The sequence below is a fragment of the Salmo salar genome, chromosome 01 (assembly GCF_965601325.2).
Source record: "Salmo salar chromosome 01, fSalSal1, whole genome shotgun sequence".
Lineage (NCBI taxonomy): Eukaryota > Metazoa > Chordata > Actinopteri > Salmoniformes > Salmonidae > Salmo > Salmo salar.
Window position 1 is genome coordinate 142,462,133 of NC_138291.1, and position 14,658 is coordinate 142,476,790.

Here is a 14,658-nt window from a genome sequence, read left to right on the forward strand (position 1 = left end):
TACAGTGAATTATAAGTGAGATAGTCTGTCTATAAACAATTGTTGGAAAAATTACGTGTGTCATGCACAAAGTAGATGTCCTAACCGACTTGCCAAAACGATAGTTTGTTAACAAGAAATGTGTGGAGTGATTGAAAAACAAGTTTTAATCACGCCAAACTAAATGCATGTAAACTTCCAACTTCAACTGTATGTGATGGCTGTTAATAACATTTTTTGTTCCTTCACATGGTTGGGGTCGCTAGAATTTTGAAATATCGAAATGGGGTCGTGGGCCAAAAAAGTTTGGGAGCCTACGTGGTAAGAAGTCAAAAGTATGTGGCACAACGGTTTACAGATTCAACACATCCTCAACTATTGTTTGTTTATTTAGGATGTTGAAAGTGTTAGGTTTTAATTCTCAGAGTAAAAACACTCAACGGACATTATGAAAGCTTAATCAAGTTTATTCTACCCAGAGGGTCAATACAGCTGCATTCAGACAAAACATGTTTCCACCACCACAAGTATATATACACTCCAATTTTCTCTCCTTACATCTTTTAAGGTTCGACAGGAAGACGAAGTAATAGGGTAATAAACCATAATTTTTCCCTTAAGGGGATCTGACCTCAACCCCTGATTTGCCTAATCCACAGATGTCCATCCGTATCCCCTGTAGCAATCCTGTGACTTCCTCCCGTCCACCCAACACATTCCAAAGCCATTTGGCTCCTACTGAACCATTAACTTCTGATTTAAAAAAAAACCAGTCTATCACTCCTTAGATACGATATGATACTTCTGAGTATAACAATGTTCCAAGTTTAACCTAGAATCTAACAAAGTAAAAGATTAATTATATTAAACCTGCACATAGTGTCATCTTTAATCTATTTTGATAAGGCATAGTTATAGTTGTCTTTCTAAGGAGATGATCAAATAACAGGGTCGCAAGCGAAGCACAACGGTCTCCAAATCTCGTTTTCTTGCCTGACAAATTACAGAATTTGCCAATGTTAGCTGATTAGTTATGAAGCTGGGACAGTTTCCAAATGAATTGCATCGGTAGAAACAGGACATGTTACAAATTGCAGGGTAATACCAAGCAAAGAGCAGTATCTGCCATTTTCATTGGTTAGTTTACTATACTTCTCATGTATGCTATTAATAACAGTGTAATTACTGGCAGTGTAACAGAGCTGAAACTGCATCCTTTGTGTGTCTTCCACTAAGATCCCAGTTGCATTTACATGGAGACGTAGGTTCTGCGTCAGTCACATTACATACTGTGTTTTATAAGTAGCCCATGTCTTGTTATAAGAATAAAATGTGAAAAGTAGCACAGCAAATTGTTTGAAGTACATAAAATGATGACCTATCTTGTAATATATAATGATGTATTGGAACATAAAGTATGACATAGGGTAATATTAATTATAAAAAATGACCATGATATTGTCAATTAAATTATTTGTATAGATTTTGTTTTGAAGACACTTAAGACAATTTTGAATAAATAACAGATTTAAGAATTAATTTTAAACTTACAGTATTTACATGTGCATATTCATAAGAGGACACAAATTACATTTAGCTACAATTGATAAAAATGCTGAATAGTTAAGTAACATTTTCATTTCATTTTTAAGTAAAACGTCTTCAGTGCTCTTCCATATAACTCCTCACCCTCAGCAATGCTGTTCACAGCCAAGGCATTCCAGAGCTGCCTTTGATTTGCAGGCATCAAAGGACACAGCTTGGTGATGATGTCCATCTTTTTGGACTCATATAGCCCTATTGCATGAACGGACATTGACAGGAATAAAACCTAGTGGCACCTTTGGTCCGCATAGATACTATAATCATCTAGGCCACAGGGATTGGTGGAAGTCATTTTGGCAAAACAGTATTTTCCCACATTCAAGTAATGATGGCAGCGAAGCAGACACGTTGAGCACACATCTGGCATGCCAAAGCTTGTTGTACTAATTACATACACAACCAACAAAGGTAATGGACACAATTTTGGATTTTAACTTTCCTGCACGGAACAGTCCCTCAATACTGGAATATAAAAGAAAACCAGAAACCCTGGACATGTGGGTAGATATATTATTAATGAAATAGCAATGCTGTGTGTGTGCTCAACCGGAAAACGAGAATGCGTGGCTTTTGACAATTCAGTAGCGCTATGGGGTGCACGTCCAACTGACTGTCAGCAATAACCTCAACCAAACGTTTTCTGTAATTGCGGATCAGACCTGCACAATGGTCAGGAGGAATTTTGGACAATTACTCTTTACAAAACTATTTCAGCTCCAAAATATTATTTGGATGTCTGGTGTGAACTGCTCAAGGTCATGCCACAGCATCTCAATCGGGTTGAGGTCAGGACTGACTGGGCCACTCCAGAAGGTGTATTTTCTTCAGTTGAAGCCAGTCTGTTGTTGATTTACTTCTGTGTTTTGGGTCGTTGTCCTGTTGCATCATCCAACTTGTGTTGAGCTTCAATTGGAGGACAGATAGCCTTACATTCTCCTGCAAAATGTCTTGATAAACTTGGGAATTAATTTAATTTTTCTATCGATGATAGCAAGCGGTCCAGGCCCTGAGGCAGCCCCAAGCCATGATGCTCCCTCCACTATAGTTTACAGTTGGGATGAGGTTGATGTTGGTGTGCTGTGCCTTTTTTTCTCCACACATAGTTGAGTTGTTTGGAAGGAACACACAACTGTAGTTTCATCTGTCCACAGAATATTTTGCCAGTAACGCTGTGGAACTTCCAGGTGCTCTTTTGCAAACTTCAGATGTGCAGCAATGTTTTTTTTGGACAGCAGCGGCTTCTTCCATGGTGTCCTCCCATGAACACCATTCTTGTTTACTGTTTTACGTATCGTAGACTCGTCAGAGATACCAGCAAGTTCCAGTGATTTCTGTAAGTCTTTAGCTGACACTCTAGGATTCTTCTTAACCTCATTGAGCATTCTGCGCTGTGCTCTTGCAGTCATCTTTGCAGGACGGCCACTCCTAGGGAGTGTAGCAACAGTGTCTATAAAATGGAGAAAGTTCAGCAATTTGTCTTACCATGGACTGATGAACATCAATGCTTTTAGAGATACTTTTGTAATCCTTTCCAGCTTTATGCAAGTCAACAATTCTTAATCTTAGGTCTTCTGAGATCTTTTGTTCGAGGCATGGTTCACATCAGGCAATGCTTCTCGTGAACAGCAAACTCAAATTTTGTGAGTGTTGTTTTTTTTAATAGGGCAAGGCAGCTCTAACCAACATCTCCATTCTCGTCTCATTGATTGGACTCCAGGTTAGCTGACTCCTGACTCCAATTAGCTTTTGGAGAAGTCATTAGCCTAGGGATTCACATACTTTTTCCAACCTACACTGAATGTTTACATGATGCATTCATTATAAACAAGAAATATACAATAATTTGTGTGTCATTAGTTTAAGCACACTGTGTGTCTATTTGTGACTTAGATGAAGATGAGATCAAATTTCATGACCAATTCATGCAGAAATCCAGGTAATTCCAAAGTGTTCACATACTTTTTCTTGCCACTGTGCAGTACCAGTCAAAAAAGTGTGTACACATTCATTCCATGGTTTTTCTTTATTTTTTTTTACATGGTAGAATAATCAAAACTATGAAATAACATATGGAATAATGTAGTAACCAAAATAATGTTCAACAAATCTAAATATATTCTATATTTGAGATTATTTAAAAGTAGCCTTGATGACAGCTTTGCACACTCTTGGCATTCTCTCAACCAGCTTAATGAGATAGTCACCTGGAATGCATTTCAATGAACAGGTGTCCCTGGTTAAAAGTGATTTTGTGGAATTTATTTTCTTCTTAATGAGTTTGAGCTAATCAGTTGTGTTGTGACAAGGTAGGGGTGGTATACAGAAGATAGCCCTATTTGGTAAAATACCAAGTCCATGTTATGGCAAGAAAAGCTCAAATAAGCAGAGTAACGACAGTCCATCATTACTTTAAGACATGAAGGTCAGTCAATCTGGAAAATTTCAAGATCTTTCAAAGTTTCTTCAAGTGCAGTCGTAAAAACCATTAAGCGCTATGATGAAACTTGCTCTCATGACTGCCGCCACAGGATAGGAAGACCCAGAGTTCTCTGCTGCAGAGGATAAGTTCATTAGAGTTACCAGCCTCAGAAATCTATAAATCAACTGCACATCAGACTGCAGCCCAAATAAATGCTTCAGAGTTCAAGTAACAGACACATCTCAACATCAACTGTTCAGAGGAGACTGCGTGAATCAAGCCTTCATGGTCAAATTGCTGCAAGGACACCACTACTAAAAGGACATCAATAATAACAAGAGACTTGCTTGGGCCAAGAAACACAAGCAATGGACGTTAGACCAGTGGAAAACTGTCCTTTGGTCTGATGAGTCCCAATTTGAGATTTTTGGTTCCAACCACGTGTCTTTGTGAGATGCAGAGTAGGTGAACGGATGATCTCTGCATGTGTGGTTCCCACCGTGAAGCATGGAGGAGGCGGTGTGATGGTGCTTTGCTGGTGACATATTTAGAATTCAAGGCACACTTAACCAGCATGGCTACAACAGCATTCTGCAGCAATAAGCCATCCCATTTTGTTTGCGCTTAGTGGGACTATAATTAGTTTTTCAACACACCTCCAGGCTATGTAAGGGTTATTTGACCAAGAAGGAAAGTGATGGAGTGCTGCATCAGATGACCTGGCCTCCACAATCACCCGACCTCAATCCAATTGAGATGGTTTGGGATGAGTTGGACCGCAGAGTGACGGAAAAGCAGCCAAGTGCTCAGCATATGTGGGAACTCCTTCAAGACTGTTGGAAAAGCATTCCAGGTGAAGCTGGTTGAGAGAATTCCAAGAGTGTGCAAAGCTGTCATCAAGGCAAAGGGTAGCTACTTTGAAGAATCTGAAATATATTTTGATTTGTTTAACACTTTTTTGGTTACTACATAATTCCATGGTTTTGATGTCTTCACTACTATTCTACAATGTAGAAAATAGTACAAATAAAGAAAACCCCTTAAAATGAGTAGGTGTCCAAACTTTTGACTTGTACTGTACTTCCATTCATTTTGATACCGGGGAACTTCAGACGAGTCTTGAGGCTTGTGGGCATCCTAGAGCAAAACACCACAGTGTTCGAGAGTCTCATCTTTCAATAGAGTGGTCATAATAGGCCAAACCGTTCAGACGTTTTCATGAGAAGACCGATTTTTGAGATGTCTCCCGGTCTGACAAGCACTCCTCTAACTTTGCCACCTTTCACCGCAGATGAAGAAGGGCGATATCGGCGGATGCAGTGGATTGAGATGCAGCCCACGCAAAAAAAATCTTTATCTTAGACTGATGGGGATTTTTTTATTATGTTAACTCAATTTCTGCGGGGGCGTGACCATTGTTGGCTAAGGGTTAAAGGGAACTTCATGTAATATAACATGGTATGCAATAGTGGTGCACAATTTATATTTACAATATCAAAAGGGATGCAAAAATGGCACTCTACTCGTGCAGCCACAGAGATGGTTGCCATCGAGACCATTCATTAATTGTAGTGCTATCAGTCCTAAGTAATATGCCATTGAATAGTGTGCATTTCTATATCTGATTTTCAACTGAGGCTGTTCCACATCTTATGTCCCGGATGGACGTAAAGTCAAGTTGTTTCTACCTGACATGGCGAGGTAGTTGATGTCGTGACCAGCAGCCTTGGCAAAGGCTCCACTCTGGCCGTAGCCAGTGAGGCGTGCGTAGATCAGACGAGGGTTCTCTTTCAGTAGCTCCTCTGGACCCAGGCCCAGCTTCTCCATAACTCCTACATAGAAACACACAGTTTAAAGAGAGGAACAGACTTTACATACCTTCAAATTAGGAATAAAAGTACAGAGGTGTAACAAAGTGTACCATTAGCCAGGCACAGCTTATTCAAAACCAAAACACTTAAACCACATCCACAGAAACAGAAGACAATGCACCACAAAGCAAATAAAGCCTGAAGCCTCTTGCAAACCACTACAGTCTGAGTCATGTAGTTGAGGTTGTTCCAGGGACACTGTCTGGCACGGTCTATTTCTTTCTATAGACCCTGCACTCATATGACCATCAGACACACCAACCACAGTGCAAACCCTGGGGAAAATGTCCTTTCAATTCAGCCACCAGCTGAATAGAGGGAAGTGGGAAAGTAAGTACAGCTCATGTTCAACAGAAATACTACGAAAAATAATTTACAGAAACGTTTTCCAAATGAAATCACCAAACTATATTTTGAAAGAGGAAGCAAAGTACTTTAAGCATATGTTGTTTTCATTTGTCTCCACTAACTGAATATTTGTTCTGTTAAAAGTGTAAAATGAACAGCTGTACAGAAAGACTCATGTGAAGGACAAATTACAGAGGAACTTCTTGACGCAATTAAAGCCTTTAAATCCGGGAAAACACCAGGGCTGGATGGCATACCAGTCGAGGTATATCAAACCTTTTTGATGTACTCAGAGGTCCTTTATTAGGATGTTTTACTCTACCATTTTTATAGGAGTGGCTATCTGACACTAAGCAAGGTGTTTGTATTAATTATATGAGCAAAAAACGATTCAATTTTATTTGGAAAGGCAAGCCTGACAAAATTACAATTATACTGAACAAAAATATAAAAACGCAACAAGTGTTGGTCCCATGTTTCACGAGTTCAAATAAAAGATCCCCGAAATGTTCAATACGCACAAAAGCTTATTTCTCTCAAATGTTGTGCACAAATTTGTTTACATCCATGTTAGTGAGCATTTTTTCCTTTGCCAAGATAATCCATCCATCTGACAGGTGTGGCATATCAAGAAGCTGATTAAACAGCATGATCATTACACAGGTGCACCTTGTGCTGGGGACAATAGAAGGCCACTCTAAAAATGTAGAGTTTTGTCACACAACACAATGCCACATATGTCTCAAGTTGAGGGAGCGTGCAATTGGCATGCTGACTGCAGGAACGTCCAAAAGAGCAGTTGCCAGAAAATGTTACGTTTTTTTTTCCCACTACCAATGTTGTTTTAGAGAATTTCACAGTACGTCCAAGCAGCCTCAGAACCACAGACCATGTGTAACCACGCCAGCCCAGGCACTACACATTCAGCTTCTTCACCTGCGGGATCATCTAAGACCAGCCACCTGGAATACTGATGAAACCGTCTCAGGCAAGCTCATCTGCGTACTTGTCATCCTCACCTGGGTCTTGACCTAACTGCAGTTTGGCGTCGTAACCGACTTCAGTGGGCAAATGCTCACCTTCGATGGCCACTGGCACGCTGGTGAAGTGTGCTCTTCACGGATTAATCCCGGCTTCAACTGTACCGGGCAGATGACAGACAGCGTGTATGGCGTTGTGTGAGCGAGCGGTCAACGTTGTGAACAGAGTGCCCCATGGTGGTGGTGGGGTTATGGTATGGGCAGCCTATAAGCTATGGACAACGAACACAATTGCATTTTATCAATGGCAATTTGAATGCATAGATACTGTGCCGAGATCCTGAGCCAAGAACCTGAGGCCCATTGTCATGCCATTCACCTGCCACCATCACCTCATGTTTCAGCATTATAATGCACGGCCCCGTGTCGCAAGAATCTGTACACAATTCCTGGAAACTGAAAATGTCCCAGTATGTGTCTTCTGCATTTAATCTGAGCAAAGAGCTTAGCCTTTTTTACACCAAAGGAGGAGAGAAACTCACATTGTAACCCAGCACATCAGTAGTTCCGTCACACGTTTCACTTTGACGTGTGTTCTGAGCAGAATACATGTGGGAACAATCAAACTGTGTATGGGAATCCCTTCCTTATTTACGACTTGGCCAACACCAGCTGGTGCATACAAATGCATTTTCTTACACTGTAGAGTACATCCACTCCCAATCAGGCCGTGGTGGACATGTAATGTTGCTCTCTTCACTTAGTAAATGGTTGATAGAGTACACGCATGCTCACATTATGGATGCAGGAGTTACTGCTGGACCTTCAAAAGTACATTTGAATTACAAACCTTTAACCCTGACTCAAATTATAAACCTTTAACCCTGACTCTCATCTCTTATCACCTGTCAATAATTGACCTATAAAATAAAGTGGCATTCAATAATCCCATATATCTAGTCTATAAGGGGGAATTTTCACAATTCAGTAACTGAAGTATTCAATGATATCCAAATATGAACATGTCTGACCTTTGCGGAAGGGCTCAAGGATGACATCTGATTGAATGCAGAGTCTTTTCAGCACAGCTACTCCCTCTGGCCTCTTCAGGTTGATCGCCACCGAGCGCTTGCCTCGAGCCTGCGTGTCCATTGTCATTGCAACCTTGGTCCGGTCCACTCGGATCACCTTGGCGCCAAAGTCAGCCAGAATCATGCCGCAAAAGGGCGCTGGGGCCAGGCCCGCAAGCTCGATGACACGCACACCAGCAAGCGCCATGAACGGAACCGCTGTTGAAAGATGGGTGTTCTGATGTATTTTATGTGATGTAATGAACATGCTATTCAGTGTGACAGTGTGCGGTTAGCCTATCATAACAATTAAATCATATGAACACCTTTATTAACTATATATATTAATTACATTTTGTTACATGCTACTGTGCATTCAATATAGCTTGATAAAAGGTTTTGTACAATATAAATCTATTCAATGACTGCCGCGGACAACTTACAATGAATATGGGTCATAGTTCACTTGGCAGGGTTGCTTTCATCACTATCTAGGCTAAGTTCTCTTTTGGCATGCTATGTAGATAAATAGCGAAAACGCAGTACATGTGCCAATGTTTAAAGTATTCAATCATAGTGTTTGGGCATTACTCTATTTAATAGAAACTCAGAAACACCTACCTTTGCTGGACAACAACAAAACTCAACAAAATATTTCTGACTACGGGTACTTCCTGATGACGTCAAACTCCTGGTGGTGCATGGGAATTGACGTCTTTAAAGAATCACTAAGCGTGGAGAACTCATATTAGACAGTCATTGGTTGAGAATAGAAGGCATAGCAATAGCGTATTTTTGTAGGTACTAACGGAGGCCATAGTCTGATTAATCAAGCTGTAATACACAATTAACTGGTATACAACATGAAACGAATGCTTGCAAAATCGTGTAAATGTTCCTTACAAGCCAGAACATTGAATACAATTACTTTTTAACTTACTTTACCGGTATGCTGTGCGGTTTGTCCTTCAGCTGACATTTGGGACAAAATATCCACAAGAATGTATTGTTTATCAAAAGAGGAAGAGGCGAAGCGAGGGGATATACTCCGCCAAAAATCTGTCCAAGAAAATACGTTTTTGTATGGAGGTCAATGAGTGTCGAATTTGTTCAACAACATTTTTTTTTATGCTCATTTGCTATGGGGGGCTTATTTGATCGAATAGACGTTATGTAATAATTAGGTTATTACAAATCCACTGATATAAGTGGACGAAATTGGCATTTCGGCAACTTTGAAAAAAACAACAACTTTATTTCAGAGTTGTGCCTGTTGTCATAGAGATAGATAGAGGACTCATCGTGGATACATTTTAGCGCCGACATTGCCATTGAGGCAGGGCTGACAACTTTTGAAGAAAGCTTGGAGTGAGAGTTGCTCTATGAATTTCATTTCCCCCTGGCACAACCCCTAGACAGGGGATCTGGGGGTCCTCCCCCAGTAAAATGTTACTGTTTTAAAGCTAAATTCCTGCCATTCTATGTATTTTGACATGGCGTAGGCCTATTACCAGGGTGGAAAATAAAACAAATAAAAAACACAGGTCAGGCATGCTTTGAACAATAAATGAACACTCAAAATGTGAAAACTTTGTTACTTTGGGGGATGAAATTTTAAGTATGCTAATATTTTTTAAACATATTTTTTAGGGGGTTTGACACTTTATTCAGACAGTAATTACATGAGATGGGGAGACAGACAAATGGAAGAAACAGTGGGAAGGTTGGAAGTAGGGACTGATCTCTGTTCTCAGGTGGAAAGCTGAAGAGTGTTACTACTAAACCAGGCTCTGCACAGGAAATACTACTATTAATGGTTGATGGCAGTGGGTAACCAAATCATAGATTGCAATTTCCTTGTCCATAGACTGCTTTCAAGGTAAGGACACAAACATTTTGGATTTTGTCATTTGACATAGGGCTGGAAGAAAATCTTGCTTGCTCTCCAGGAGGGTTGGCCAACCCTGATCAATGTTTCCCAAGTGCTTTGTGTTTGAAAATGTTCTTGTTATAACAATACTTTTTTCTCAAAATCACCCAGCCTTCAAGAATAATCGAATGAATATCAATATTCAGGTGGTTTATGTCTACTAGTTGAAGCTCCTTTCCATCATCTTACTCTACATAGACAAAATATGTGTTTGAGTCCTCCTACCATCTCTGCCTAGCTTGTGCACAATACTAAAATGTCAAATTATACTTGGGGCCTGGAGCATTTGATATCCAACGCTTATTTGTATGAATTATTTAAAACTGTCCATGGGTGGCTTCAACAATACTTAGCCTCATTTAATTCATTTTCATTTTCCAGGCCTCCCTTGCGCTCAAAGGCGCAAGGCTCCCCAGCATTACACACTCCTGCCACCTTCATTACGCACACCTGCCTTCCCCCTGTCACTCCCATCAGCGATTATTGGACTCACCTGGACTCAATCACCTCTGTCATTATCTCCCCAGTCTAGTTCCCCGGTCTGTTCCCTACTTCATCATTGATTGTCATATGTCCTTGTATACCCGTGTGCTAACACTGCTCCTGTCTTGTTTCATGTCTGTTCCTGATTAAATGTTTGACTCCCCGTACCTGCTTCTCATCTCCGGCATCGGTCCTTACACCCTTCTAGAATCAAACATACACTTTTGGGTTCACAATCTGTTTGACAAAATTATTTTTGCAGTTACTCGTCAGGTTACCCTACCAAACTTCCCTGCTAAAACATACTGTAGGTCTGTCTGTTGCCTTTTCATTGGCCTAAATGCCAATCACCAAATGAGGGGACTAATGCAAGTGTGGATTAAATTGACTGTAGTACATGCTGTCAAAAGGCTGCATTCTGCAATAGGGATGGGAGTAACTTTGTTTTGTTGGCAACATTGTACATAATACAGCGCTACCATGCTGCACTTTTTACAGTTTTATAAACTCAGCAGAGTTCTCTCTCTCCATTCAGCTCCACTCTAATCTTGAGGGGTGTTTCTTTAAAATGTCATATGCTTCAATGTATCGCGGTTCACAGTGCTGTGGCAGGACAGGACAATGATAGAGGTTTCCGCTCGTGATGTTAAATTGCAGGTTCAGATGCTCAGATTTCAAAAGGATTTGGAGCACAGTTGAACATTTCACGTACTGACTATACAATGGACTAATTAGAAAAATAAAAGCAGTACTTTTCAATGCTTGAGATTACATTACATTTACATTACATTTAAGTCATTTAGCAGACGCTCTTATCCAGAGCGACTTACAAATTGGTGCATTCACCTTATGATATCCAGTGGAACAACCACTTTACAATAGTGCATCTAAATCTTTTAAGGGGGGGGGGGGGGGGGGGGGGTTAGAAGGATTACTTTATCCTATCCTAGGTATTCCTTAAAGAGGTGGGGTTTCAGGTGTCTCCGGAAGGTGGTGATTGACTCCGCTGTCCTGGCGTCGTGAGGGAGCTTGTTCCACCATTGGGGTGCCAAAGCAGCGAACAGTTTTGACTGGGCTGAGCGGGAACTGTGCTTCCTCAGAGGTAGGGGGGCCAGCAGGCCAGAGGTGGATGAACGCAGTGCCCTTGATTGGGTGTAGGGCCTGATCAGAGCCTGAAGGTATGGAGGTGCCGTTCCCTTCACAGCTCCGTAGGCAATCACCATGGTCTTGTAGCGGATGCGAGCTTCAACTGGAAGCCAGTGGAGAGAGCGGAGGAGCGGGGTGACGTGAGAGAACTTGGGAAGGTTGAACACCAGACGGGCTGCGGCGTTCTGGATGAGTTGTAGGGGTTTAATGGCACAGGCAGGGAGCCCAGCCAACAGCGAGTTGCAGTAATCCAGACGGGAGATGACAAGTGCCTGGATTAGGACCTGCGCCGCTTCCTGTGTGAGGCAGGGTCGTACTCTGCGAATGTTGTAGAGCATGAACCTACAGGATCGGGTCACTGCCTTGATGTTAGTGATATAAGATATATAAGATATAAGGGGTGTGAGCGTCAGAAGAGAATCAAATGTCTCATGGCCAATGCATGAGAGTTGGCAGCTCTGTTGAGGGCTTCCACCATTTTAAAGTTGTCAACTGGGTGAGTTGAGTTGGTCGCAATCAGCCAATGAAGAAGAAGAAAATGTACTACTTTAAAATGGAGATAGTTTCAATGTTAGCTAACCTTGAAACTGTCACAGATGCTATAATTGAGCCCCACAGTGGACACATCATAATACCCATAAAGCCTAGCGGACAAACAAGGAAATGGTTCCAATCCTTTTTCCAACATTCATGTTATCCATTCTGGATTTGAGAAACACTTCAAATAAGGGCTGTGTTTCGTGTAGGCTTACCCTGGGGTTACATTTTGATAACCGTGTAAATCTTTCTTGGACAAAGTTACTTTTATCAATATATTCAGCACTATTTACTCTCAGATTCGAACATGCTAATTAGCAACAAAGTAGACTTCGTGCAAGACTACAAATCCATGCAAGTTCCAGCCATCTCTAGCTGACACCTTTGCTGTCAGCTAGCTAGCTACCTTGATCCAAAACGAAAGATACACTGAGTATACCAAACATTAGGAACACCTTCCCCACCCTAGCTTTCACCTGGATTCACATGATCATTCTATGTCATGGAAAGAGCAGGTGTCTTAATGTTTTATATACTCAGTGTATATTGAAAATGTTAATTTACTGATCCATATTTTCTTTAATATTTGTTGTCTTATTTATGCATTTGGTCTTGTCTTGTACAGAATACTATCCTAGTAGCAGTCAGATATTTATAATGTGCAATGAATACTTGTCACGTCCTGACCAGTAAAAGGGGTTGTTTGTTATTGTAGTTCGGTCAGGGTGTGGCAGGGGGTGTTTGTTTAGTGTGTTTCGGGGTTTTTGGGCAATGTTCTATGTTAGTATATTTCTATGTCTGTGTCTATTTAGTCTATTTCTATGTTCAGGGTTTTTGGTTTGGTTTTCAATTAGAAGCAGCTGTTCTTCGTTGCTTCTAATTGGAGGTCATATTTAAGTAGGGGTTTTTGTCACTGTGTTTGTGGGTAGTTGTTTCTCTGTATAGTCATTGGGCTGGTCGTCGTCTTGGTTTGATTCGATTCTTTAATAATAAATAAATAAGATGAGCATACACATTCCCACTGCGTTTTGGTCTACTCCATACGACGAACGTGACAATACTAGGCTATTTTTTTTTGGAAAGAAGCTATATAGCTAGCTAGCTAGCTACCTACCTAGATGATGTTAGCGACATTCCCTTATTTTACCAGATCCTATTTAGCCGGTGGAGGTCTTTATTTAATCTCTTATATCTGCCAACTATATGAACAAGGTGAAATCTATTTCAATTCATGGTGTCAGAATGTACTGTTGTATTAAAGCAATTCAGAACTAGCTTGTTGACATGTTCTGTTGCAGTTTCAAAGCCAGATTAAGTCATTGCAGAATGTATCCATAATCATGAATGAACAAGCATATTGTATTTGGCAAGAATGCACCTAGTCACCCATCAAACACAGGAACTCCAACAATTACATTGTTTAAAAAAAATGGAAATAGTAAATAATGCCTTTTATACACAACATATAAACATCTGAATTTAAGTAAACATTCATCAATGCCACAAACCTGGGACACCGAAGAGCACCATTTCAACCAGCATTACTATCCAAGAGCGCACAGATTCTTCTGCTTTTCCATTTTAGGAATTAGACCAGCAAAAACAAGACAAAATGTAAAACAGCATATTGTGACTTTGGCTGGTGAGTTACAAATGGAGAAACTGGATGTGTAAGGTAGGCTTTATATAAAATACTAGGTCAACTCCAGCAGAAACAGAAACACACTTAACAGACTCAAAACAAGAAAGCCATGCCTAAAACACAGCTATATCAACACAATTCAACAGGTCCATGGTGCTGCTTTCGGTTGTGAGCAGCACATTTAACACTGCATTCAGTCTGAACCCCAGAATAAGCAGGAGGATGACAGCATTACACAGGTGAAAAGACAGTAGCAAAATCAGTACACCACAACACTTTTAAACGTGTTACTGAATCTATATGCTATCAAATCAGGAGAAGAACAAGTGAAGGAAGCAGCATAGGGAAAATGGGTGAAGGTAGGGTGGGTTTATAGAGATAAAAAAGAGAGTTCCAAAGTGTCTGAAGTTGAGGGACCATAGGGCATAAAAGGCAAAGTGTGGAATAAGGGGTAGGTAGAGAGATGCTTGGCCATGGAATAAACATACAATGGGGTGCTGGTGTGCTTCTGCACCCTTTCTAGATCGTTGTACCAAATATCCGGCCCATGTCCAGTCATACTCGGGGTCTCAGCGTGTGCTTGAATGTCTTCGGGTCTGCATTTCCTCCCTACCTTCTTTCTGGCGGTTGCGAGAATGTGTGTGCACT

At 40.8% G+C, this 14,658-nt stretch overlaps 1 protein-coding gene across 1 annotated transcript in view; it reads right to left on the bottom strand.

Moving 5' to 3' along the window:
• Nucleotides 1-8,978, bottom strand: part of amacr (alpha-methylacyl-CoA racemase) — a 51,579-nt gene extending 42,601 nt beyond the window's left edge. The window contains exons 1-3 of the mRNA XM_014129329.3: nucleotides 8,894-8,978; nucleotides 8,234-8,491; nucleotides 5,692-5,835 (exon numbers count right to left, since the gene is read on the bottom strand). Of these exons, the coding sequence (XP_013984804.2) occupies nucleotides 5,692-5,835; nucleotides 8,234-8,480 (391 nt within the window). The 5' untranslated portion in view covers nucleotides 8,481-8,491; nucleotides 8,894-8,978. The remainder of the gene's footprint in view (nucleotides 1-5,691; nucleotides 5,836-8,233; nucleotides 8,492-8,893) is intronic.
• Nucleotides 8,979-14,658: the final 5,680 nt, after the last annotated feature.